Source organism: Macrotis lagotis, chromosome 1 (assembly GCF_037893015.1).
Source record: "Macrotis lagotis isolate mMagLag1 chromosome 1, bilby.v1.9.chrom.fasta, whole genome shotgun sequence".
Taxonomy (NCBI): Eukaryota; Metazoa; Chordata; class Mammalia; order Peramelemorphia; family Peramelidae; genus Macrotis; species Macrotis lagotis.
The window spans coordinates 542,883,345-542,907,961 of record NC_133658.1 but is presented as its reverse complement, the minus strand read 5'-3'; the positions used below and the strand labels follow the sequence as shown (position 1 = coordinate 542,907,961).

The 24,617-nt window shown below is 35.8% G+C and overlaps 1 protein-coding gene across 2 annotated transcripts; it reads left to right on the top strand.

Annotated features, from left to right (window-relative positions):
• Positions 1-400: 400 nt before the first annotated feature.
• On the top strand, positions 401-24,506 carry PDHA1 (pyruvate dehydrogenase E1 subunit alpha 1). Of its 2 annotated transcripts, XM_074214299.1 has the most exons (12): positions 401-569; positions 3,214-3,228; positions 9,342-9,401; positions 9,937-10,110; positions 11,356-11,482; positions 12,979-13,070; positions 14,020-14,112; positions 15,205-15,360; positions 15,463-15,534; positions 18,900-18,967; positions 23,437-23,545; positions 24,110-24,506. In XM_074214299.1, exons 1-12 carry the CDS (start codon positions 513-515, stop codon positions 24,272-24,274), a joined length of 1,188 nt encoding a protein of 395 aa, XP_074070400.1. In that variant the 5' UTR covers positions 401-512; the 3' UTR covers positions 24,275-24,506. The 2 variants fall into 2 exon arrangements, with proteins under 2 accessions (XP_074070400.1, XP_074070401.1); XM_074214300.1 differs by lacking the exon at positions 3,214-3,228.
• The last annotated feature ends 111 nt before the right edge of the window (positions 24,507-24,617 follow it).

Below are 24,617 nucleotides of genomic sequence, written 5' to 3'. Positions count from 1 at the left end.
AGACCAACGGGTACAGCAAGGGCAAGAAAGAGACCTGGAGACAGCTTTTCTGGCCTCCCTTCCAGCCCGGGGTAAACAGAACCACGTGGACGCATAAAACATCCAGCCCCTCCCTCCTTCCGCACACCACTCCTACAAATGAAAGCCATATTCTTACAAAAGATATCACAAATTATTGATTTCCTTAGCTTCCCCCCTCCTCCTCATCCAAATTCGCGGATCTTTCAAAATTTAATCGCGGGATCTTCCAGAAAGATCCAGGTTAGGAAGCCTTCCAGCCAATTAAGCCCAAGCCATGGAGAGGGCGGGTCTAACCCCGTGCGCTCTCCTGATTGGTCCGTGGCCTCGGAAGGGTCGCGTGCAGTGTCGTCATTTCCGTCCCTCCCTCGCGCTCTGTTCCGTCTGTTGCCACCTTCTGAAGGAGACTCCGGACACGGCCGCTTCCGGCTCCGTCTGCCCGGGGCTGACCGTCTCTCCGCCGCCGCCGCCGCCGCCGCTCGGGTCACCGTTCCATGCGGAAAATGCTCGCCGTCGTTTCCCGCGTGCTGACGGGCGCCTCCCCCAAGCCGGTGAGAAGGCGGGAGTCGGGGGACCGGCCTGCCTTGTCTGGGAAGGGGAGGGAGAGCCCATCCCGGGCCCGGCGCTGGAGGGCGGGGGGGAAGGATATCGGGGTGGCGCCGCCGCTGTCCCAGCCCCGGGCTCCGCCCCCGGGGCCTCACGGCCCTCGCAAGGTCATCCGCGGAAGCCGGAGGGACCGAGGCGGCCGGGGCAGGGTGTGGGGAAAGGGTCTCCCTAAAGCCCCGGCGATACTCCGAGGAGCTGGGGCTGGGGGCCTTCCTTTCCAGGGCCCCGCCTGTCCGTCCGTCCGTCCGTCCGTCTCCCGGGGCTGCCGGAGAACATCGGTGTCCACGTTAAAAGCATTTCAGGGTCCTGCCAGCCTTGCTTCGTTGTTGTTGTCAGGACCATTTGCTTACTCTTTAGAACTAGGAAAAAGATCCCTTGGTTTTCCATCTGGAATTTTTTTTTGTGCCTATTATCCTATTTTCTTGATCTCATCCATCTACTTTTCCCCTGCTTCCTTCCTTTGGTTATCCATACCTTACAACAAATTTTAAAGGAAACAAAATTAAGAGGACCTGAGTTTTTTTTTAATAAAAAAAATGAAGTCTGTTTTGTGTAGTTCTGAGGCACCAGTTTGGTTGGGGCTAGTCCATCTTTGTGACCTTTGAGTTGGATTGCAACCTAGGACAAACATGGGTTTAAGATTCTATATAACTTGTAATCCTCCTAGAGTTTGATGCAATCATCTCCCTACTCCACCCCACAAAACAAACTAGTACTCTAAGAAAAACTAGTACTAAGGGTGAGAGAGGGAAAATCTCCCCTAGTTTGTCTACAATTCTCTTTTTGCCCGTGTTAAATGGTATAGAAGGAAAAGACAGACTTTTTTTACCCTTTTAAAGCAGTGGAGTCTGAGGACCTGAAATCTAATCCCACCTCATAGATTTACCTACCTGTGTGGCTTTTGGACTAGTCACTTAACTTCCTTAGACTTTGCATTTCACTTAGGAGAGTTGGACTAGATAGTCCTTGAGGTCTCTTCCAGCCCGCAGTCTATGAACCTATTGTATTGCCTAGAATAACTAAAAATTCCTTTACTCCTTGGGGTAGGGAGGACTGGGTTAGGCAGGAATTCCTTCAACCATTCTCTGATCCAGAGAGAACTCTTGATCCTTCTGGGTTTAGGATCTCTTCCCCTATGAGGCTAGGTAGTTTATAATTTTGATGATGGGCTTTGTTCAAACTCCCTGGAGGCTGTCTTTCTACTGTTCACTACTCCAGAGCTGATTCACTTCAACTATAGCCCTGCCAGGAACATTTATTACTTACAATCTTGACTCATAGACCTTTTTTTTTTTTAGATTTTTGCAAGGCAAAATGGGGTTAAGTGGCTTGCCCAAGGCCACATAGCTAGGTAATTATTAAGTGTCTGAGATTGGATTTGAACCCAGGTACTCCTGACTTCAGGGCCAGTGCTTTATCCACTACACCACCTAGCTGCCCTACTTTTACTCTCTTAATCTCCTTTCTTTCTATTTTTAAAATAGTATCTCTGAGGTGTCTTTTTTAGTTTTTTGCAAAGCATTGGGGTTAAGTGACTTGCCCAAGGTCACATAGGTAATGGTTAAGTGTCTGAGGCTGGATTTGAACTCAGATCATCCTGACTCCAGGGCCGGTGCTCCATCCACTGTGCCACCTAGCTGCCCCTCTCCCAGACTTCTTAATGGGCATAGTGGTTAGAATGCAGGACCTGAAGTCAAGAAGACTCCTCTTCCTAAGTTCAGTTCTGGATTCAGACACAGTCTGGTAATTATTAAGTGTCTGAGGCTGCATTTCTAGACAAATGTTTATATTACCAGTACTGCTGAAGTAATAAGGCATTAATGCTGCCCATGCAGTTAGCAGCAGAGAAAAAAAACATATATATATATATATATATGTTATTCTATTTCTGAACAGGTCACTCTTCTGTCACATTCTACTCTGTTTTCTTACCTTTCATTTTTTAAATTTTCCTTAATAAAATTCAGATTGGTTAGGATGGGGCAACTAAGTAGAATAGGTAAAGTATCATTCCACCTTTTTTTTGTTTATTCAAAGCCTTCTTTAATGGAGAGTGTTTAAGTGTTCATTTATTTGGGAACTGCCTTGGCAGTTGTTTACTGAAATACTGAAAGCAAATTATATGCAGAGTTAATGGTGTTGACTATTAGCTTTTATTAGCAGTAATATTAACTCTTAGAGAACATGTTATAAGAGCACTAGCAGAGTATCATGGCATTGAAAGGAAATATAGTTGTACTTTACTAAGGAGTACTTTATTGTTAAATTGCTAGGATTTTTAATATTTTTTAATGTTTCTTTTTGCAGTGATAATTTTGAAGCTGGTTTTACTAGCTTTAATACTGGAAAGACTATGCCCTTTTGGTTTATGATTTTTTTTTAAAGAAATTCAGTACTAGTCAATTTTTTTGAAACATAAAATATGCACAAGCCAAAATATGGTATAGTTAATCAAAAGTGATTGCAGAGGGTAGTCACCCTAATGAGTTTGGATCCTTTTCATCCCTTTCAAGGTTTGTTTTTTTAGATTTTTTTCATTATGTGAAATAATTTTTTAATTCTTTTTTCCCCCAACTACTGCAACTTTAGGGAGCTGCTAGTGAGGTAAGGTATCAATTTTTTTCTAAATTTTTTTTGAGGGTGTGGGGAGAGGATAAAGGAGTAATTCTTAGAGAGATGGGGAGGTTAAGGAAAAGAAGGATAAGGGGAAAAATTAAAGGAGTATTCTTAAAAAGAAGGCAGATTAAGGATGTAATAGAAAATAAAAAAATGTGAGGAGGGATTGGGCAAAAAGAGGATAGGATGGAGAGAAACATACCTAATAATCATAAACGTATATGAAAGGGGTGAACTAACGCATAAAACAGAAATAGCAGAGAGTTCAAGTAAAGGGCTAGAGTGGAATTTATTGTACTTTAGCCAATGTGATAAAAGCAGAGATAGCAATCATGGTCTCAGAAAAAAAATTAAAACTAGGATAGATTTAATTAAAAGATAAACAAGGAAACTACATTATGATAAAAGATACCATATCATTAAACCTATATCTACCATAAGCTATAGCATTTAAAATTTTAAAGGAAGAGTTAAATAAATTTTAGGTGAGAATATGTAGTGTTACCATAATAGTGGGGGGCTTTAATCGTCTCAGGATTACCAAAAAATAAATAAGAAAGAAGTTAAGTGAATAAAATCTAGGTAAGCTAGAGATGTTACATATCTGGAGAGAATTGACTAGGAATAGAAAGGAATACACCATTCTCTATGGTGCATGGTACCTTTATAAAAATTCACTATAAGGCATTAAAATCTTGAAAGTTAAATGTAGAAAAGTAGAAATATTAAATGCATCCTTTTCAGATCACAATGCAACAAAAATTATATTGACTAAAGGATATTGCAAAAGATTAAAAACTAATTGGAAATTAAACAACCTAATCTTAAAGAATGAGTCTTTAATCTAATGTTAAAGAACAAATCACAGAAACAATTTCTTGACAATAGTGAGACATATCCAATGTATGGGGTGGGGCAAAAGCAATTAGAGAATTTTATATCTCTAAATACAGACCAATGAATTGGGTGTACAGATTAAAAAACTAGGGAAAAAATTAAAAATTCCCAATTAAATTGGAAATCTTAAAAATTAATGTGAGAATATTAGAGTTGAGTGTAAAAAAGAGCACTGAATTAATAATAAAACTAGGAGTTGGTTTTATAAGAAAAAAACAACACATTGAAATAGATCATTGAATATACCACTAATGAAGATGAAAGCAAAGCAGTGATAAGGGGTTATTTTGCCCAATTATATGTTAGTAAACTTAACAGTTTAAGTGAAATGGAAGAATAGTTACAAAAATAGAAACTATCTAGGTTACAGAAGAAGAAATAGAATATCTAAAAATCTGTTTTAGAAAAAGAAATTGAACAGGTCATAAATGAGCTTCCCAAGGAAAAAAGCATCAGAATCAGAAGAATTTACAAGCATATTCTTCTAAGTATTTAAAAATGACTAATTCCAAATATGAAATAAATTACTTGGAATAATGGACAAAGAAGTAGTGCTACCAAACTCCTCTTTGAAACAAATACACTAATAACCTAGACCAGGAAGAAGAAAAATGGAGAAAGAAAATTATAATTATATAATGAATATGGATGTAAGAATCCTAAATAAAACACTAGTAGGAGATAACAGATTTCCAAGATTTTACAATGTGATTAAGTGGAATTTATGCTAGGAATGTAGATGGTGTAACCTAAGGAAAACTATTAACATGATTTGTTTTATCAATAACAAAAGTTAACAAAGATCTCAAGAAAAGCTTTTGACAGAATAAAACATCAATTCCTAATAAAGACACTTTAAAGTATAAGCATGGATGGATTTTTCCTTAAAATGATACAAAACATTACTTAAAACCATGAAAAACATAATGGTGATAAGATAGAAGCCTTCCAAATATGATCAGGAGTGAAACAAGCATGTCCATTGTCAACAATATTATTTCATATTGTATTAGAAATGCTAGCAATAAGAGAAGAAAAAGAAATTGAAGAAATCTGAATGGGCAGTGAGGAAATAAAAACTTTTTGCAGATAATCAGTTGATATACTTTAAAAATTCTAAAGTTTCAACTAAAACGTTAGTTGAAAAAGTAATTTTAGCAAAGTAGCAGGACATGAAATATTACCCACAAAGTCCTGTAAGAAGAGATAGTAAGAGATACCCCATTCAAAATAATTGTAGATAATGTGGAATATTTGCGAGTACATCAACAAAAACAAGCCCAGGAACTACACGAACACAATTATAATAGTTTTTATACAAGTAAAGAAAGATTTAAATAATTGGGAGAAATTTAATTGTTTGTGGATAGGCAGAACCAATGTAATAAAAATGACAATTTTACCTAATCTATTGAAGACCATCTCAATTAAAAAAGTATTTTAATCTCAAAAAAATAAGAATTATTTGAAAGAACAAAAGGTGAAGAATGTCAAAGGAATTAATTTTTTAAAAAATGTAAAGGGAGCTATCAGATCTTAAACTGTGGTAAGGCAGTAATTATTAAAACTATCTGGTACTGGCTAAGAAATAGGTGAATCAGTGGAACAGTCAACATTACAATAAATACACAGTGGCAAATGATAATAACCTTATGTTTAAAAAATGTAAAGATTTAAACTTTTGGGATAAATTCATTATTTGGTAAAAATTGTTGGGGAAAACTTAGAAAGCAGTTTGGCATGGACCAATATCTTGCATCATTTACCAAGATAGGTCGAAAATAAATACATGATCTAGGGATCGTAAGAAAATTAGAAGAACATGGAACATATAACCTCTAAGACTGATGGACAGGAGGAGAATTTATGAATAAACAAGACATAGAAAACACTGAGATGTAAAATGGACGATTTCCATTACATTGAATTAAAAAGATTTTGAATTAATGTAGCCAAGATTAGAAGGTAAAGAGAAAATTGGGAGAAAAAGTATATAAACAATTTTTTAGATAAAGGTCTCATGTCTTCAATATAAAAATATTTATTCAAGAATATGAATCATTCCCCAACTGATAAATGATGAAAGGATATGACCAGGCAATTTTGGGATTAAAAAAAATCAAAACTATATTTAGTCATGAAAAAATGTTCCTAATCCCTATTGATTAGAGAAATGAAAATTAAAACAACATTGAGATTATCTTAATTCTATCTGATTGACTAAAATGATAGCAGGGAAGAGTAACATGTTGGAAGGGATATGGAAAAATTGGGACACTAGTTAACTATTGAAGGATTTGATCCAATAATTTTGAAGACCTTTCTAGAATTTTTCCTAAAGAGTTATAAAACTATATTCCCTTTGACCTAGCAATTTCACTATTGCGTATGTTTCCCAGGATATTTAGGGTATAAAAGGTAAAGAACAACATGGAAAGTCTGAAATAATATGGAGTGAAATGAGCAGAACCCAAGAGAACATTGTACATAATGATAGTAATACTCCTCTAAGAACAAATATAGCACTTCACATTTATTTGTACTATACTGATAGAAACTAAAAATATGATAATTCAGATCCATCAACATGATTTAATACAAAATCCCTTAGATAGGGGCAGTTGAGTAGTGCAATGGATAGAGCACTGGCCCTGGAATCAGAAGGACCCGAGTTCAAATGTGGCCTCAGACACTTAATAATTACCTAGTCGTGTGATCTTGCATTGTCACTTAACCCCATTGCCTTGCAAAAAAATAAAATTCATATATATATATATATATATATATATATATGTTTAGTTAGCCAATTATACCGATATTTTAAATATAAAGAAATGTAAATTTAAGGAAATTATTTCATATATAGCATGTTCCCAGAGTCTTAGTGTAGTTTTAACTACATTTAATAAATTAATTCAGCTGTAGTATGACTGTTAGAAATTTTTTCACTCAAATGACTAGACTTCAAAGAATCTATGATAATTCACCTGTATGCTATGATGTGGCAAGGAAAATAGGATTTAATGGAAGATTTCATATAAATCATGTCATAAAATCCACTATTAGTTATTTCAAGACACAAAATTTTCCTAATGCAAAACATAGTTGTTGATTTGCTCGTTTTTTAAATTTACTTTTAAAGAGCAATCATTTTAATGTGGAAAATAGTGATGGTTTCTAAATTCTGGCTTGAATTTAAAAGTTAATAGGACATGCTGTTGTTTTCAAATCTCTGAAATCTGATCATTTTTTATTTAGGGGCAGTTTGTGACTTCCCAAGTGGGACTAGTATTTTGTTGTGGAAGGAAAAGTCACACGGTATACCTGGAAACCACTGGCATTTCAGACTATTTCCACCCACTCATTGTGCCAATCTTTCTACTAAAATGGAGGTGACTCTGGTTATAGAGCCTACAACGAATTACTTGTATTTTAATAATTCTCTGAATTTGTCTTTGAATGGTTATGATCTTTCCCAGGATTCTTACTAATCTCAAGATTTAGTTTTAAATCTCCAAGATTTAAACTAGTAGACTCATTTGCTTGAATGGTTTTAATTTACTGTCACACCAGTACTAGATCTGTTTGTAATTTTGATTTACCTCCTTCATAGAAAAAAAAACTTATTTATATGAGGTCTAACCCATTTTTAATCATCTATTTCTTAAATAGTCCAAAATGGGTAAAAGTTGGGAATCATTAGAATTTTGGATTTTTGAAATAATTTCCCTTTTTTTTACATGAACCAAAGTGAATTTTTAAAGTTTTAGTATTTTAAACAGATTTTTGCCATTTGTTGATGTCTCTTCCAAAAAGTCTCAAATGAAAAATGTTTTATGCTTGTTTAAATAGAAAAATTAAGTGGTCAGATTACATTTATTTTTAATAATTTGCTGATCAGAAATATCTCCACACTGACTTGATTTGAAGCTTCTTACCCTAAATACTTCTGTCCTCTTCGACCTTTGTCAGCATTTGCACATACGAGTTTCCTTAGGAATCATAACACAGTAGGAAAACTTTCAAGTAGATATACAGTAAACATCATCTTTATCTTTCTTGGCTTTCTTCCATTTGACTGTATGAACTTATTTATAAATATTCTGTGTAATTTGTTCTAAAAATAGGTAGTAGCAAAATATAGTAACTAACTTTGACCATCTTGTCTAGTTCTGAATGTTTCAACAAATAGAAATTTAGAGATGAAAGAAATGTAGAGAGATCTAATATGTTCTTAAACCCCATTCAGAAAATCTTGTATTTTTTTTTTAGGATTTTGCAAGGCAATGGAGTTAAGTGGCTTGCCCAAGGCCACACAGCTAGGTAATTAAGTGAGGCCAGATTTGAACTCAAAGTACTCCTGACTCCAGGACCAGTGCTCTATCCACTGTGCCACCTAGCCACCCCTAAAATCTTGTATTCTTACATAGAATAAATAAGGTACCATGTGTGGCATTGACATTGAGGACATAGAGGTTTCTCAGTGCCTTGAGGACTAAGATTCCTGAGACCTTCCAGAGAAACCTAAGAAGCAATTTGTATGACTATTCTAGAAATTCATTTCACACCATAAAAATGTTATTGGCTTCATAAATAATTTGATAGCAGCTAAAATTAGTTGCTTATGCTTCTTCCCAGCATTGTTATTTTTCCTCCCTGAGTTGAACCAAAAGTTTGGTATCCAATATTCAAATTCATATTTAATAATAATTTTCATTTCTGCAGCACTTATAACAACCTTGTGAGATAGTTGGTAACAAATCTTTTTATCCTATTAGGGATCTCAGGTTAAGTGATCATAACAAGTGTTATAGAGTAGTAATGACATGCCTTTGTGTCTATTGCACATCATGTTTGTAAAGTCTTTTGCTTGTTTTGAACAGCAAACAGGACCAAAAGAAGATCTTTAGTACTGACTTGACATGTTTTTTCATTTATGTGCATCTTTATCTCATTGAATAAACTGACTACATAATTTTTGAGGCTTTTTGTCCCATTCCACACCATAGGAAACTGATTCTGAATATGAAAGATTGAATCATAACTTTATTGGAACCATGATTGTGATAACAGAGTTCTAGCTATTAGTTATCTGTACAATGGAGGTAGGCCAGGAAAACATGGACAACTCTTCCAAACTTAGTAGCTATTTTTTCACCCTTCTAACTAAAAACTAAATTCTTGTATATTGTTTTGTTTTGTAGGCTGGAAGAGTAGTATTGGCAGCTCGTAACTTTGCAAATGATGCTTCATTTGATATTAAGGTAAGCAAGATGCTTTGCTGTATCATACTGAATTTTTGAGAATTTTTTCACTTTATTGGTATAGTTATTTTATAACATTGAGTAGCATGTGTGCCTCAGAAAAGGTATTTAATAAATGGTGGGTAAATTAATCAAAATAATCTCTTTACTTTTTTTATTTTGGGGAATTGTTTGCTCATAACTAAGATTATAATTTATTCTCCCTATTTCCAGGGAGAACAAATCACAGCTCTCAATGGCTATATAGTAAAAATGAATTCATAATAACAAGTTTTGGGACTTTATTTAATGAAGAAAGTGATCAAGACATTTCAGTGAATTTTTCTTTGATAGTCAAGGAGCGATTCAATTTTCTTAGTTAAATTTGTCTGGGAGGTCATTTTTCCTTTTAAATAGTTAAATCACTTTAACATGAGTTTAGAAAAACAGGAGTTCAGAAATACTGTGAAGCATTTTGAGGGTAACTACTTGACTATTATCTGAGCTAATTTTAGAATGTTGGGAGCATTTCCATTGAAATAAATGAAATTTCTAGAAATGTGACATTCATCGACTAGAGGAGGGCCCTCCCACCACAGCAGTTCTCACAAGAGAGGAAGGACTCAAGTATTATAAGACCATGCAGACTGTCCGACGAATGGAATTGAAAGCAGATCAGCTGTATAAGCAAAAGATCATCCGTGGTTTCTGTCACTTGTATGATGGTCAGGTGAGTAGAAATTGGGTGAGAACATAGTTTTGGATTTTATCTATGTTTGTAAAAAAGCTTTTTAAATTTAAGACTTAATTTAAGACTTTTTAATGAAGGAGTATTAAAGGTTTAAGATCAACATCTGTTAAATTGGGAATTCATCCAGGTTCTTCAAGTTCATGTGGAAGTATGAAGGAAGGGTCTTTTAGTTTAAGTCAGATGATACCTGAATTAATTCTTTAAGCCATTCGCACTGATCATTGAGCCAACTGTCTTTTTTGCCTCCCTACAGAAAACTAATGAACTGATTGTTTTTTAGTTATTATTTAACTGTTTTGAAACAAAGACCAGTGGGGTAGCTAGGTGGCCCAGTGAATAGAGCACCAGCCTTGGAATCAGGAGGACCTGAGTTCAAACTGGCCTCACACACTTAATAATTGCCTAGCCATGTGACCTTGGGCAAGTAACTTAAACCCATTGCCTTGCCCGCCCGCCCCCCCAAGAAAAATAAGTCAACCAGTAGACAACGAAATTAAGTCAAAAACCAATAGTGGGAAACTTGTTAACCTAGTATGAAAAGGGACTATAGAGTAAATATTTTTAAAAGTTATATCTTTTACTTAAGAAACATAATACAACTTAGAATTCAGTATATTTATTTAGTTATTTGGTTCTTGGATTGTACCAAATTTCCATAGTTCCTGCCCTTTTGTTTCTCCTTTTTTCTTCAGCTTAGGAACCTGTTGGGGAGAGGGGGTGTTAAGGCTTACCTTGTACATACTGCTCTCTATCTGCCTTTGTTACCTTTATTTATACAACTAATTTTTAAAAATTTTTTTAGAAATCTTACTTCCCACTCCCCACAAGAAGGCAGTAATTAGTCTTCACATTGTTTCCATGGTATACATTGATCTAAGTTATACAACTAATAGCTTTAAGTCATTATATGTTTATAAAACTGTCTTGAAATGTGTCTTTGCCTTTGAAATTCTCCTATTAAGCATTCTTTGGAATTGAGATAGAAGTAGAGGAAGTATTTTTTAAAATTCTGTTTTGTATGTATTTAATTTTTAGAACTTTTTGACTTACAGTGCTTGACTCCTCAATTCTGTTCTGCTTGACTCAGTTCTGTTCTGTAGATTTGAGAATTGTTACTTACCAGTATTGTTGATGTTCTACCTCTATTTAGAACTATATTGAGTAGTCTGAGAGAGTGCTAGATATTTTCAAATTTGCTTTAGTAACCTTTTTTCTTTAACACAGGAAGCTTGTTGTGTGGGACTTGAAGCTGGTATAAATCCTACAGATCATGTGATTACGGCCTATCGAGCTCATGGCTTTACCTATACTCGTGGACTTCCTGTTCGAGAAATTTTGGCAGAGCTTACAGGTTTGTTTTAAATATATTTATGAAAAAGATACATTTTGAAATAATGACCCAGATTCTATACTTTTCCCACTGAAATTATTGGCTTTACTGGAATTAAAATCAGAAACTTTTCTTTAAAAACAATAGTTTAGGGCCCTGGAGTCAGGAGCACCTGAGTTCAAATTCAGTCTCAGACACTTAATGATTACTTAGCTGTGTGATCTTGGGCAAGTATTTAACCCCTATTACTTTGCGAAAACAAACAAATAGTTTTTTATAAGGGAAGGTTCTCTGGGGTAAGTGAGTCGGGAAGTAGTATATATTTACAAATAACAAAAAAAAGGATATGTATCATCTTGCTCTGCATTTTAATAATTGAAGTCTTTGACAGTGTCCTAATTTTACTCATAAAATATAAATTGTGGACACAATGTCAATCATACTTGAACTTCCTCCATGTAGGAAAAAGTTATTGAAAGTTAGGCCCAGATATTCCATCTGTCAAGTTTAAATATCTTGAGTAATTTCTCTTTTAGTCATTACATTTCCTTTTACTTAATATGCTCATTTAAAATGTTATATTTACTTCTGATTATGTGCTATTTTATAGTAGGAAAATAAGTAGCTTCATCTCTATTTCCCTCATTGTATACCCCTGTTTTTTTACTTTGAATTATGGCATAAAAAGTGTAATTCTTGAAATATATCCTGGATTTATCCACACAGACCCTCAAGTTTTAATAAGATTTTAAAAATACTCAATCCCCAGTGCCACATTTTGTGAAATATGAAACTCTTGAAGCAATGCTTTGGTAGATGTGACTGGTTGAGCAGCCTCTGAGTCATGGTCTGGCAAATGTTCCGATCAATATGACCTAGGGAATAACTCTTTAGACAAAATACAAGCTATAGAAGTAGGATACATATCAGGATAGACAGTCTTGTAATGTCATAGATTCAGAAATCATGGAGGTCATTGTATGAGAGAGAGAAATGACTAAGGAGGAAAAAATAAAATTCCCAAATTTATGGCTGACAAGATAGGGTAGAAAATGCTAGGGGTATTGTCTGCTCTAGAGAAGGAAGTGGCAAACACTTCTGCCAAGGAAATCTCATGTAAAGGATTAACTTGCTAACAAGATATGACATTGGAAGGTGGAACTCCTCAGGTGGAAGTGTGTGCTATGAATTATAAGATCATGTAGGGTCAGACACAATTAAACATCAAAAGTTAATTCTATTTCTATTCTCTGTGTTCCTTTCCTTGTCACCCTGATCTGAAGCTGGGTAGAAACAAAGAGAAAATGGGTGGTAATTGAAACCAGCTTTCTGGACCCCTTCTGAAGTAGAAACTAGAGGGAGAATGGGAACTGGTTGAAGGTCCCATTGTTAGCAGGGAACTGATGCTAAGTGGTTGGGTTCAGAAGTAAATAGGCATGTGTTGAATGAATTGAATTGTACTTAGATGTCTAAAAAACAGAGCCCTGTAAAGACATGTTTGTATCTTTTCCTTCTAGGTCGACGAGGAGGATGTGCTAAAGGAAAGGGAGGATCAATGCACATGTATGCCAAGAACTTCTATGGTGGCAATGGCATTGTTGGAGCTCAGGTATTTTGGGTCACCAGGGGTTCTGTACAGAGACCACCTATGAAATGGGGATAATAATATCAACTACATTACAGGGCTAGTTCATAATAGATGCCTAATAATGCTTGCTTCCTCCCAAGTTCTGCCTTTGCTTTCTTTTAAGAGGGCTCAAACCCAACCTTCTCCACAATCCTCTCAGGTCCCCCCTTCCAACCCTGTCTTGTTTATATATTTAAGTGTTACTTGTCTCCCCATTACCATAGAAGTTCCTTGAGGGTAAAGATAATTTCACTTGTATCTTTATTTCCCCAGTGTCTTGAATACAGTAAATGAGTACTTAACGCTCATTGATTGATTTCTTGGATTTAGTATTAGAATTTGATTTTGAATCTTGCTTCTGCCACTTGTGATTTTGGGCAAGTCACCTAAAACTCTCTGGGTCTTTGTTTTCTTCATTTGCAGAATAAGGGGATTAGAATAGATGAATTTTAGATTCCTTTAGTGGTAAAGGGCTATAAAATTAACTCTTAATTTATATTTAGTTTAGTTTATTATCTGCTTTGAGTTAATCACCATTACCTGAGATTTCCTTACTTGATAGGCCCAAATCAAGAGAGAAGTTAGGGAAGAGAACAAGAATAACATTAATGATTTTACTTTAATGATTGATGAATACTTGGGCTTATTTCCAGACTTCTATAAATGATTTTTCTACTCATTATTTTTAGATGTCCCTGCAAAGTCTTAATAATTCTTGTTAACATTCACAGTTGTAACATTTCTGAAAAAAAAATTATATTGCATTTATTCATTGTTTTCCTCCATTTTCTGAAAATTATTTTAATGGAATCAGAAAGAAAATGTCATTGTGATGTTGCTGTTCTTACCCCAAACTTTGTGTACAGGATATATTTCAGATATTCATGCCTTCTCATGGTTTACTGTGACTCAGTTCTATTTTTAATTTTAGGTACCTCTGGGAGCTGGTATTGCCCTAGCCTGTAAGTACAATGAAAAAGATGAGATCTGTTTGACTTTGTATGGAGATGGTGCTGCTAATCAGGTTAGTGTTCATATTTTCTTAATGTATATCATTCCAAAGGTGTGTCAGAGATTAGACTTAAGATCACAACTTTGAAATATCCCTTACAGGAGATTTTATCTTCTTTGGGGATTTGGGACCTGCTTGCTTGGCAAAACTTCTCTCAAGCTAATTCTGTTATTCTGAGAAAGTACAGTTTTTGATTTTGTTTGTGTGTGGGGTTAAGCAACTTGCCCTGGGTCACACAACTAGGTAATTACTAAGTTTCTGAGGTCGGATTTGAACTCAGGTCCTCCTAACTCCAGGGCTGCTCTATCCACTTTGTCACCTAGCTGCCCCTGATAGTTTTTGCTTTGTGTAAATTCAAATTACACAATATTGACCCTGCTCCAGCTCCCACCAGGGTAGCTGTAGCAACAGCATCTCTGCTTTAAGCACCTCTGCCTAGGCTAGAGTGGAGGGTTATGGGGCTTGACCCATGAGGTCCACTCAAGTTATATTAAGAACTGACTTTATAGGTGATGCTAAATTGTTTGGATCAGTTACTTTGTTGCAGAGCAGTATAATTTTTGTTCTGAAAATTTGATTTTAAAACAGTTGAGTTTTAAAAAGAATTTTTTTCTTAATTTTTTTTTTTTTAGGTTTTTTGCAAGGCAGTGGGGTTAAATGGCTTGCCCAAGGCCACACAGCTAGGTAATTACTAGTGTCTGAGGTCAGATTTGAACTCAGGTACTCCTGACTCCAGGGCCAGTGCTCTATCCACTGTGCCACCTAGCCGCCCCAAGGATTTTTATCTTATAAAGAATAGCAACTTTTAAGAATGATAGAGAGGCAGTATATGGTTTAGTGGATAGATAAGTGTTACATCTGAAATCAGGAGCCTTAAGTTCAATCTAACCTCAGACACCAGATGAATGATTTAGCATAGCACTTAAATTCAGTTTCATCTATAAAATGAGGATAAAAGCTTTCTTTCAGGATTCTTGTGGCTCATAAAATGAGACAGTAGACATTTTGCTTGCCTCTTAAGTGATTATATAAATAGGAGTTATGGGTAAAATCTAAATAATAATATAATGGACATACTGCCTAATGACCTGCAAATTTTTTTAGGGTCAGATATTTGAAGCTTACAATATGGCAGCTTTGTGGAAATTACCTTGTATTTTCATTTGTGAGAATAATCGATATGGAATGGGAACTTCTGTAGAGAGAGCTGCAGCCAGCACTGATTATTACAAAAGGGGAGACTTTATTCCAGGAATAAGGGTAAGAACACTAATTACTTTTATTAATTATATCTTATCAGAATAACCAGGAAACGTAAAATTGTACTGAATTCAAGACTTAATTTTACACTGTTTATTACAGGTAGATGGTATGGATATTCTATGTGTCCGTGAGGCAACAAAATTTGCAGCTGCCTACTGTAGATCAGGAAAGGTAAGGCCATTGGATTTTCTTCTTTTGATTCCACATTGTATTTGTCGATCTTAGCACTGGAAAGTAATCCTATTAGTTAATCAACAAATTAAAATATTTATTAAACACCACCTATGTGCCAATCTATGCTAGATTGTTCCTGCTCCACCACTTTTTTGGTTCACTGAAGTGCCCATGATAGCTCAGTTGAAAATTTGGAATAGCTATGGTTAAAATAGACTTCTCAAATGTGAGATTTGGCTTTTGGTCTAGGTGGGGGGGGGCAATAGAGCTTCACTTGCTAAAGGTTGACATGAACAAGTGGTGAAAAGCTGGAGACAAAGACTGACTTTACTGAATTTATTTATAAAAAGCAAGAGGTATAGAACCAAAGGATAGTACAGTCAAATTCAAGTGTTTTTTTTAAAAGATGAGATTGTAATTATTTCTATTTTGACCAGAAACCCTGGATGTACTCCCTTCCCAAACTGATTATTTTTATTGTTATAAAAAATTTTATTTTAAATTTTACAATTTTCCCCCTAATCTTGCCTTCCCTCCCCCACCCCCATAGAATGCAGTCTGTTAGTTTTTACATTGTTTCCATGTATACTTTGATCTAAGTTGAATGTGATGAGAGAGAAATCATATCCTTAAGGAAGTAAAATAAAGTATAAGAGACCGAAAAATTATATAACTTTGTTCAAGCTCCACAATTCATTCTCTGGATACAGGTGGTATTCTCCATTGCAGATAGCCCCAAATTGTCCCTAATTGTTGCACTGATGGAATGAGCAAATCCATCAAGGTTGATCATCACCCCCATGTTGCTGTTAGGGTGTACAGTGTTCTTCTGGTTCTGCTTATCTCACTCAGCATCAGTTAATGCAAATCTTTCCAGGCTTCCCTGAATTCCCATCCCTCCTGGTTTCTAATAGAATAGTGTTCCATCACATACATATATCTTAGTTTATTATGCCATTCCCAAATTGGTGGACATTTACTTAATTTCCAATTCTTTGCCACCACACACAGGGCTACTGTGAATATTTTTGTACAAGTGATGTTTTTACCCTTTCTCATAATCTCTTCTGTACAGTCCTAGTAGTGGTATTGCTGTATCAAAGTGTATGTGCATTTTTGTGACCCTTTGGGCAAAATTCCAAATTGCTCTCCAGAAAGGCTGGATGAGTTCACAGCTCCACCAACAATTAGTGTCCCAGATTTCCCACATCCCCTCCAACATTGATCATTGTCCTTTCTGGTCATATTGGTCAGTCTGAGGGGTGTGAGGTGGTACCTCAGAGATGATTTAATTTTTATTTCTCCAATACTTAGTGATTTAGAGCAATTTTTCATGACCATGGAATGCTTAGATTTCCTCATCTTTGCATATCTTTTGACCATTTGTCAACTGGTGAATGGCTTGTGTTTTTTTTTTAAATTTGACTCAGTTCTCAGTATGTTTTAGAAGTAAGACCTTTGTCAAAAATACTACCAAACTGATTATTTCATTTTTTCCATTTTTTTAAAGTAGGCTAATAGATTCATCTTAGCTGAAGTCTGGGAAAGATCTTAGCTTTAAAAGACCCAAGGTCTTGTCTCCCACTGCATCTGGGACCATCTCCTGTGCCCTGACCTATGTCTTACCATTGCACTCATGACTCTGGAGGAGAGAGTGAGGCTGATCTTGCAAAGCCCTGCTTCAGTCAAATTCAGTTCACTTGCAGGTCCTCTTCAAGAACAAAGGGAAAACAACTAGTCTGATCCAGACCTATTTGTAAGCCCTATGGTTGTATGCCTTTATGATATTCAGCAGTATGCAAATAGAAGTGAAGGAGATTGATGGATTGGGGTTGAGTAAGGGAACAAATTATTTTTAGACTGAAGAGTGATACCTAGTTCACTTTAGGGGCAAGATTTTGAAGGGGAAAATGGACAAAGCAAAGATCATGGTCAGAAAAAGCAGGAGGTGACAAATGAAATGACAGGAGATTGGAGTGAGATCAGAAAATAGGGTTAGAAATAAGGTCAAAGGTGGAACTGTAGAGACTGGGAATTATTGCTGGAGGAATCTTAGAGCTTTAAATTATAGAAGTGGAATACTCAGGTGTTACATTCCAAGAGAATGACTATCTTGTATTTGTCCAAGGTGGCAAAGCTTTTGAAGAGGTGATGAACTAGAGACTCTTAATGTAAGGAAGAAAAATTGATCAAATTTGACCAAAAATAACACCAAGATTTTATGGCTCCAGAAGGGAGGGAAGGACAACTGTTTATTATCTAAGGAGAGCACCCAAAACAGTCATTGTCATTGAAATCTACACTGGGACAGGAGGAGGTTGAGTTATTTCCCTCTTCCAGAAGCAGAGCAACTCATAGTTATTGGCTTTTCTTGATAATTATAGTCTTCAAGAGGTTGAAGAGGGCAATTAAGAGGAGTTATTTTGGACTTGATTCTGACCACAATGAGAAAGTAGATGGTATAGATAACACATTTACCTGATTTTCATTTGGCATGATGCTGTATGACTTATTAATCTGGATGAAAAAGAACTCAGGAAGATCTTAGCAATCTAAAATGTAGAGCTGAATCTAATAAGAAAATTTTACAAGGATAAACATTTTTCTTGCATTTAGGTTCAGTCAGCTTCACAAATATAAGACAGGTGGAGATAGTGTGACTATTAGTTGGCTGAAGAAATGTGGGCTATCTCAAAGCTCAATAAGATCTGCTAAATCAACCCTCCAAGAAGTGCTATGAGAGGAGACATAGAATTCTCAAGTAGAAAGGATAGTTCCATTACACCCTGGTCAGTTCAGTTCTAGGTGAATTCTGAGCAAGGATATTAGTATGCTAAGGAAAATCCAAATCAGAATCACCAGGCTAATAAAAGACCTCAAGATCCTGACATGAAGAACAATTGAAAGTACTAAAAGTGGAAAGGAATGCTGAAATTAGGGTCACAGGATCCACAAGGTCCTTCCTGGACCTTATATTTCTCATCAGGTAAATGGGAATTTGGACTAGATCACTTTGGAAGTTCATTACAACTCTAGCCTATAGAGGGAGATTGGGGAATGCAGTTTGCTTCATGACCAGGGAATGAAATTAGGACCATTGGGTGCAAGTTGCAAAGAGTTAAGAAAACCTCCCTAATAATCAACTTTATCCTAAAATGGAAGAGATTGCTTTAACTTAGAGTGGTTTCCCCTTAGAGTCTCTGATGTACTTCCCAACTCTCCCATTGCTGTGACTTCTTAAACAGGCCTGATTATGGCAAATGTGAAAGAAAACATGAGGATGATGGGTATTGAGAAGAAAGAGCCCTCAGAGGCCAGCTAGTGTAAGTCTGTTTTTTAATCACGTTTTCTTCATCTTGCAGGGCCCCATGCTGATGGAACTACAGACATATCGTTATCATGGACACAGCATGAGTGACCCTGGTGTCAGGTATAAGAGGGATTCTTTAAATATGATCTCTAATTACATTTAAAAAACAGCTATTTGAGACAAGTTCTTCAGGATTTATATACCTGTCATCAGTGTTACATTGAAAAGTGAAAATTCAAACAACTGTTTTCCGATCTATAGCTCCAATTACCTGAGGCTTTTCCCTCATTGAACTGAATAAATTATGTCTTAAGTATCAAATATTAGCAAAAGCAATCGTTAAAGCTGACAGTAAAAAAAAATACTAGTTTAGTTGCAAGAAAAAATCAATACTCAAAATATTTTTAAAATAATCTAACTTGTGACATTATCTTAAGCAAGGTCTAAGAAAGAAAATTATCTTTAGGAGAACTTTGTTAGTGTTTTATTTCAGTTTGGGTTTTTTAAATTGAATATATGATTTAATTCTTACTTGAAAGTTCCCATACCAATGGAGATTGGCACCTCTGTGCAACTTTAGATTAGTCATCTGGACCACTGGGAGGCAAGGTCACACAGACAACAGATCTTCCTGACTTTGAGTTTCTTTCTAATCTGTATCCATCTGCTCTGCCAGTTACCTCTCAAGGATACCTCTTTGTTTAATAAAGGTGACAGACTAAGAAAATGAGTCTGTCAAGTGGGCAACCATTATTATTGATCTAGTTCTTCAGCTCATTCAGAATTGAGGAACCTAACCTTAAAGACTAATTGACTAAAGTTTTTGTTTGTAAAATGGAATCTACTTTGTAAAGTTGAGGCAAGATTGAGTTCCAAATTTAAGTGTATTTAAAACTATTTTTGAAACAAATTACATTTAAATATTTAAAATAATGTTAGCTATTGGTCAATGCAAAATATATAGGAAACCAATGAAATATAAACTCTTAAGGTCCTTGATTTTGAGCTGTAACGGACCTTAAAAATCATCTAGTCATAGGCAGTAAATAGAAGAACCAGGATTTTGCTCATGAGTCTTCTGACTTCAAATGAAGTCCTCTTTCAACTCTGGAAATTATATGACCCTTCTTAATTAAGAAATAGATGTGTGCTTTCACTGTGGGTATTTCCAGTGATATACCCAATGATGCAGATTAGAAGATAAAACTTGTGATGATCCCAACATGATGAGGCCCTTCCTCTAAATCTTGCCCAGATAGCACTGGAGCATTTGTGACTCATCTTTTTTACAGGTCATATTTCTGATATCTTTAATGCCACTTCTACAGAGTTTTGATGAGGTCTATCCTCTGTATGGTCACATTTGAAGATGGCATTTTTTCACACCCTGGAATGTTTCAAAGTCTCTTGAATTAGATCTATGACCATTTAAGTGTTTGAGAATTCCGAGAGTAGACAAAGAATATCAGTTGTTCAGACATTGTGCAGTTAAATAAACAAATAAGTAGGATTAATCCATTAATAGATGGATGGAAGATGGGGTGGGTGGATCATCCATCTACTACGCCAATGATAGTGACTTAAATAGGAAGAGGAGAGGAGGAGGAGCAAGCTGCAATACCTTATTTTGTTTCTAGGGTTTTATGCAATGTTACTGTGTAAAAATGTCAGTTTCCCTCTCAAATCTATTTGCCTTTCAGTAAGTTTCTAATCTTGGCCTTCAAATTCCTTCACAATCTTAACCCTTATTATTCCCTCAAATCAAATATTTTGCAGTCAAACTGATATTTGCTCCTTTTCCCTTTAAATTTGCTTTTAAATTTAACTTTGTTAACTTTCTCTTTTACTTTCACCTTCCCTTTTATCATGCCTTCTTCTCTTTTCTTTTCCTCTCTGCCCTACTTCCCTGTAGTACCCTAAAGGGAAGGGATAAATTTTTTAAACCCAATTGGGAATGTATGTTATTCTTTCACTGGGCCAAATCTGTTGATTAGGATTTACTCAAGATTCACACCCTCACTTACTCTCTTCTTTGTGCATCTGTATTTGGTGTTACTTATCCACTAATGCCTAGCCTTCTCCTGTATAGTCCTTATTATATTTTTATTGTTTTGTATTGTCAAAATTTACTCCTTTTATCTACCTGATAGAAGTACTATTCTCAACATTGATTGCTTGATTAATAAGCAGAAATGCCTCGTAGTTACTAAGTACCCTCCCCATTTGTCTCATTATACTTCTTAAGAAGTGATGTCTCATTATACTTCTTAAGAAGTGATGAACCAGGGGCGGGTGGCTAGGTGGCACAGTGGATAAAGCACCAGCCCTGGAGTTAGGAGTACCTGAGTTCAAATCTGGCCTCAGACACTTAATAATTACCTAGCTGTGTGGCCTGTGGGCAAGCCACTTAACCCATTTGCCTTGCAAAAACCTAAAAAGAAAAGTGATGAACCACATCAAATTAAAATCACTTTAAATCTTTCTCCCCTTTCAATCCTCATGAGCCAAAGCATCATGCAAAGCTAAATTATTTTATGAACCATTTATACCTCTTGTATTTTTATAGAAAATAGCTTCTCACTGCCATCTTTGCTGTGTCCTGTAAGTCCTCCTGCATATCACATTCTTTAGCCACTATTTTTATACTCCTCGATTATAAATCAAAGTAGGGGGTTTTATGGGGGAACTTGGCCCCCCCCCCCCCCCCCAGCATACTCTCTTTGTCTCTAGAGTACTTCAACCATAGCCTTGCAACCCTCTCAGGTACATTCTCTCCCACTGTCCCTTTATCACCCCATCCATAATACTAACACCTTATTTAACTAATTTATAGATTAAGGCAGGATTATTTCTTAATCTCTTTATGACAAACCTCTAAGTAAGCTCCTACCCCGTGTCCCTATTGCACTACAAACCTCTGGGTATCTAGTAAAGTAAAATTACTTCTGATTTAATTATGCACAGAGCCTCTAAATATTTTAAGTACTGGGACACCCTGAATGTCTCTCAAGAATTTTAGAATTGATTGTAAGGCATGGGAGACACTAGCACAAGACTGCTCAATATAGGGTACCCTCATCAGAGAAAATGCTGAGCTCGATGAGCAAGGCCCAAAGAAAACATGAGATATTTAATTTTAGAGTAAACACTACAGATGTTCACCTGGATTATTTGTGCTCAGCCTGTGGTACAGCATTCTGAGTTCTGTTGGTCTGATCAGCCACAGTTGGAAGCACTGTAATTTGTCTCAAACATAGTGATGTCATTTTGGTCTCATTCTATAAGGAAGGATGATAACCAACCACATCCATATCCTCTTAAGTACAGTCTCTTCAACTGTATTCAACCCTTTAACTATCCTAAGAGAGAATGATTTGAACTCAGACTCCAGAGCTGGTGTTCTATCCAGCTGGCCCTATTTTTACTTTTCAAGGAATTGATTTCTTAGGTCAATTTTTCATAAATTTCCTGCATGGTTCTCATTTCTTTTTTCCATTTTTTTCTTTTTTTTAAGCTCTTTGAGTTTTTGGATTTGCCACTGTTAGCGGTCTTTTAGGTTTTTTTGCTCATTTTGATTGTTGAGCTCTGCTCCTGGGGTATAGGAAGTGTAGAACTGAGCTTTCTGTGCAGGGGCTGGGTCTAATCCCTGACTTATCACTGGCCAAGATGTTGCCCATACCGCCCAGGCATTGTCTATGCAGAGGTTTGTTTCCTTCTTTATATCCAAGCTCTGCCTATGCAGAGGTTTGCTCCCAATCCTGTCCAGTCTTTTTCTCCAGTATTCCCAGGGTTGTAACCAGTTTTGCTGGCTTGTAGGCTAGCTGCTGGGACCTGGGGTTCACTATAGCTAAAAACTTCCTGCTTTCTTTCCTGCTCTCCCACCTAGCTGATCTTTACTTCCTTTTTTTCCCCAGAAGAGACAGACTTTCAATGCCTACAGTTGAAAACTCATTTAAATCTTTTTTTTTTGGCTGAATCTTTAATGTCTGGAAAGGTTTCATTTAGCATTATATAGGGAAAGCTCTGGGAGCATGCTAGCTTCTCACTGCCATCTTCGCTGTGTCCTGTAAGTCCCCCTGCATATCACATTCTTTAGCCACTATTTTTATACCCCTCTTTGATGATAAATCAAAGGGGGCTTTTATAGGGGGCACTTGCCACATGTAGGGTGAAGGGCCACTCTTAAGTCCTCCTATATTCATAAATTCAGAATCACAAACCTCAGGAAATTAGCACATGGAGATTGATTAGGAAAAACCAAGATAATTACCAGAATACATGGATATGATGGTAGCAATAATTTTCATCCTTTCCTCAATTATAGCACTCTTTAGGTCAGGTTCTCTTTCCTTTGAATTATTGGTTTTTCTAACAAATCAAAATGCAGTCAACAATTTGAATTATGATTCCTTGTATTTTTATAGAAAATAGAAATTTTTCTAAGAATTTTTTCCTTAATATGTTCCAATTCATTTTTGTATGTGAATTATATTTTATAAACCTATTATCTCCTATCCTGGAAGACATTATCTCCTATCCTGGAAGACGATATTTTTTCCTTCATAAAGATAATTTGTTTTATGACACAGTTATCGAACTCGGGAAGAAATTCAGGAAGTGAGAAGTAAGAGTGATCCTATCATGCTTCTTAAGGACAGAATGGTGAACAATAACCTTGCTAGCATAGAAGAATTAAAGGTAAGATCAAATTATAGTCGTTTATTCTTCTTTGAGTGAGTTTGTCTTTGTTCCTGAGTGTGAATGTTTAAGGCCAACTCCTTGAAGAGACTTGAGGTTACCTAAACCCTGGAAAAGAACTTCATCAAGTCTAAAAGAATAAGGAAGTAATCAACCATTTTATATTTTTAACTGTGAAAACTGTTAAGCTGCTGCTAATTGCTTAAATGACAGATAGTATTTAAGAAAACCTTGATGTTAGAGCAAATGTTCAGCATCTCGGATTCTTATGTGAAATTACAGAAATATTTCAATTGACAGACTGCTTGCTATTCAATAAACAGTTTGCTTCCAAAGTTTCCCTGGGACAGCAAGTAATTGATCATTTTCAAAAATGGTTTGACAGATTAACCCTAACTGAAAAAATCTTGCTACAATCTAGTTCTTGGTATGAGTTTATTAGCTTTTTAAATTTGTAGAAATAACCAGATACCTCAACAAGCAGATGATCACATCTCTGTATATAGAAAATACTCAGTAAATAATGATTTAATTGAGTGTTCAAATCATCTTGACTTTTTAAAGGAAATTGATGTGGAAGTAAGGAAAGAGATCGAGGACGCTGCCCAGTTTGCTACAGCTGATCCAGAGCCACCTTTGGAAGAATTAGGCTATCATATCTACTCCAAGGAGCCACCTTTTGAAGTTAGAGGTGCAAATCAGTGGATCAAGTACAAATCTGTCAGCTAGAAGGAAGTATGTGTTGAAACTTAGATCAGGCATTTTAATGGAATTTCATCTTGTCAGCATTGAGAAACTAATTGTTGAGGTTTAAGGAAGGGATGAACCTCCAAAAACAAACATTTTTGAACTGTCATTAGAAGATATTAACTATATGTTAAATTCAAGGGTAACTTGTTACATCCATGCTATATTTGTACATTATGTTAAATGTTTAATTAAAGGAACAGAACCAGTTAAATTAACTTTGTTTGATTATTTTTATAGTTTATGCTGCCTTTTTAAAAGATGGAGATTAGAAAAACTAGGGAAAATGCAACTTTAGCAGGAAAAAAATGGATTTTTCCTCTTA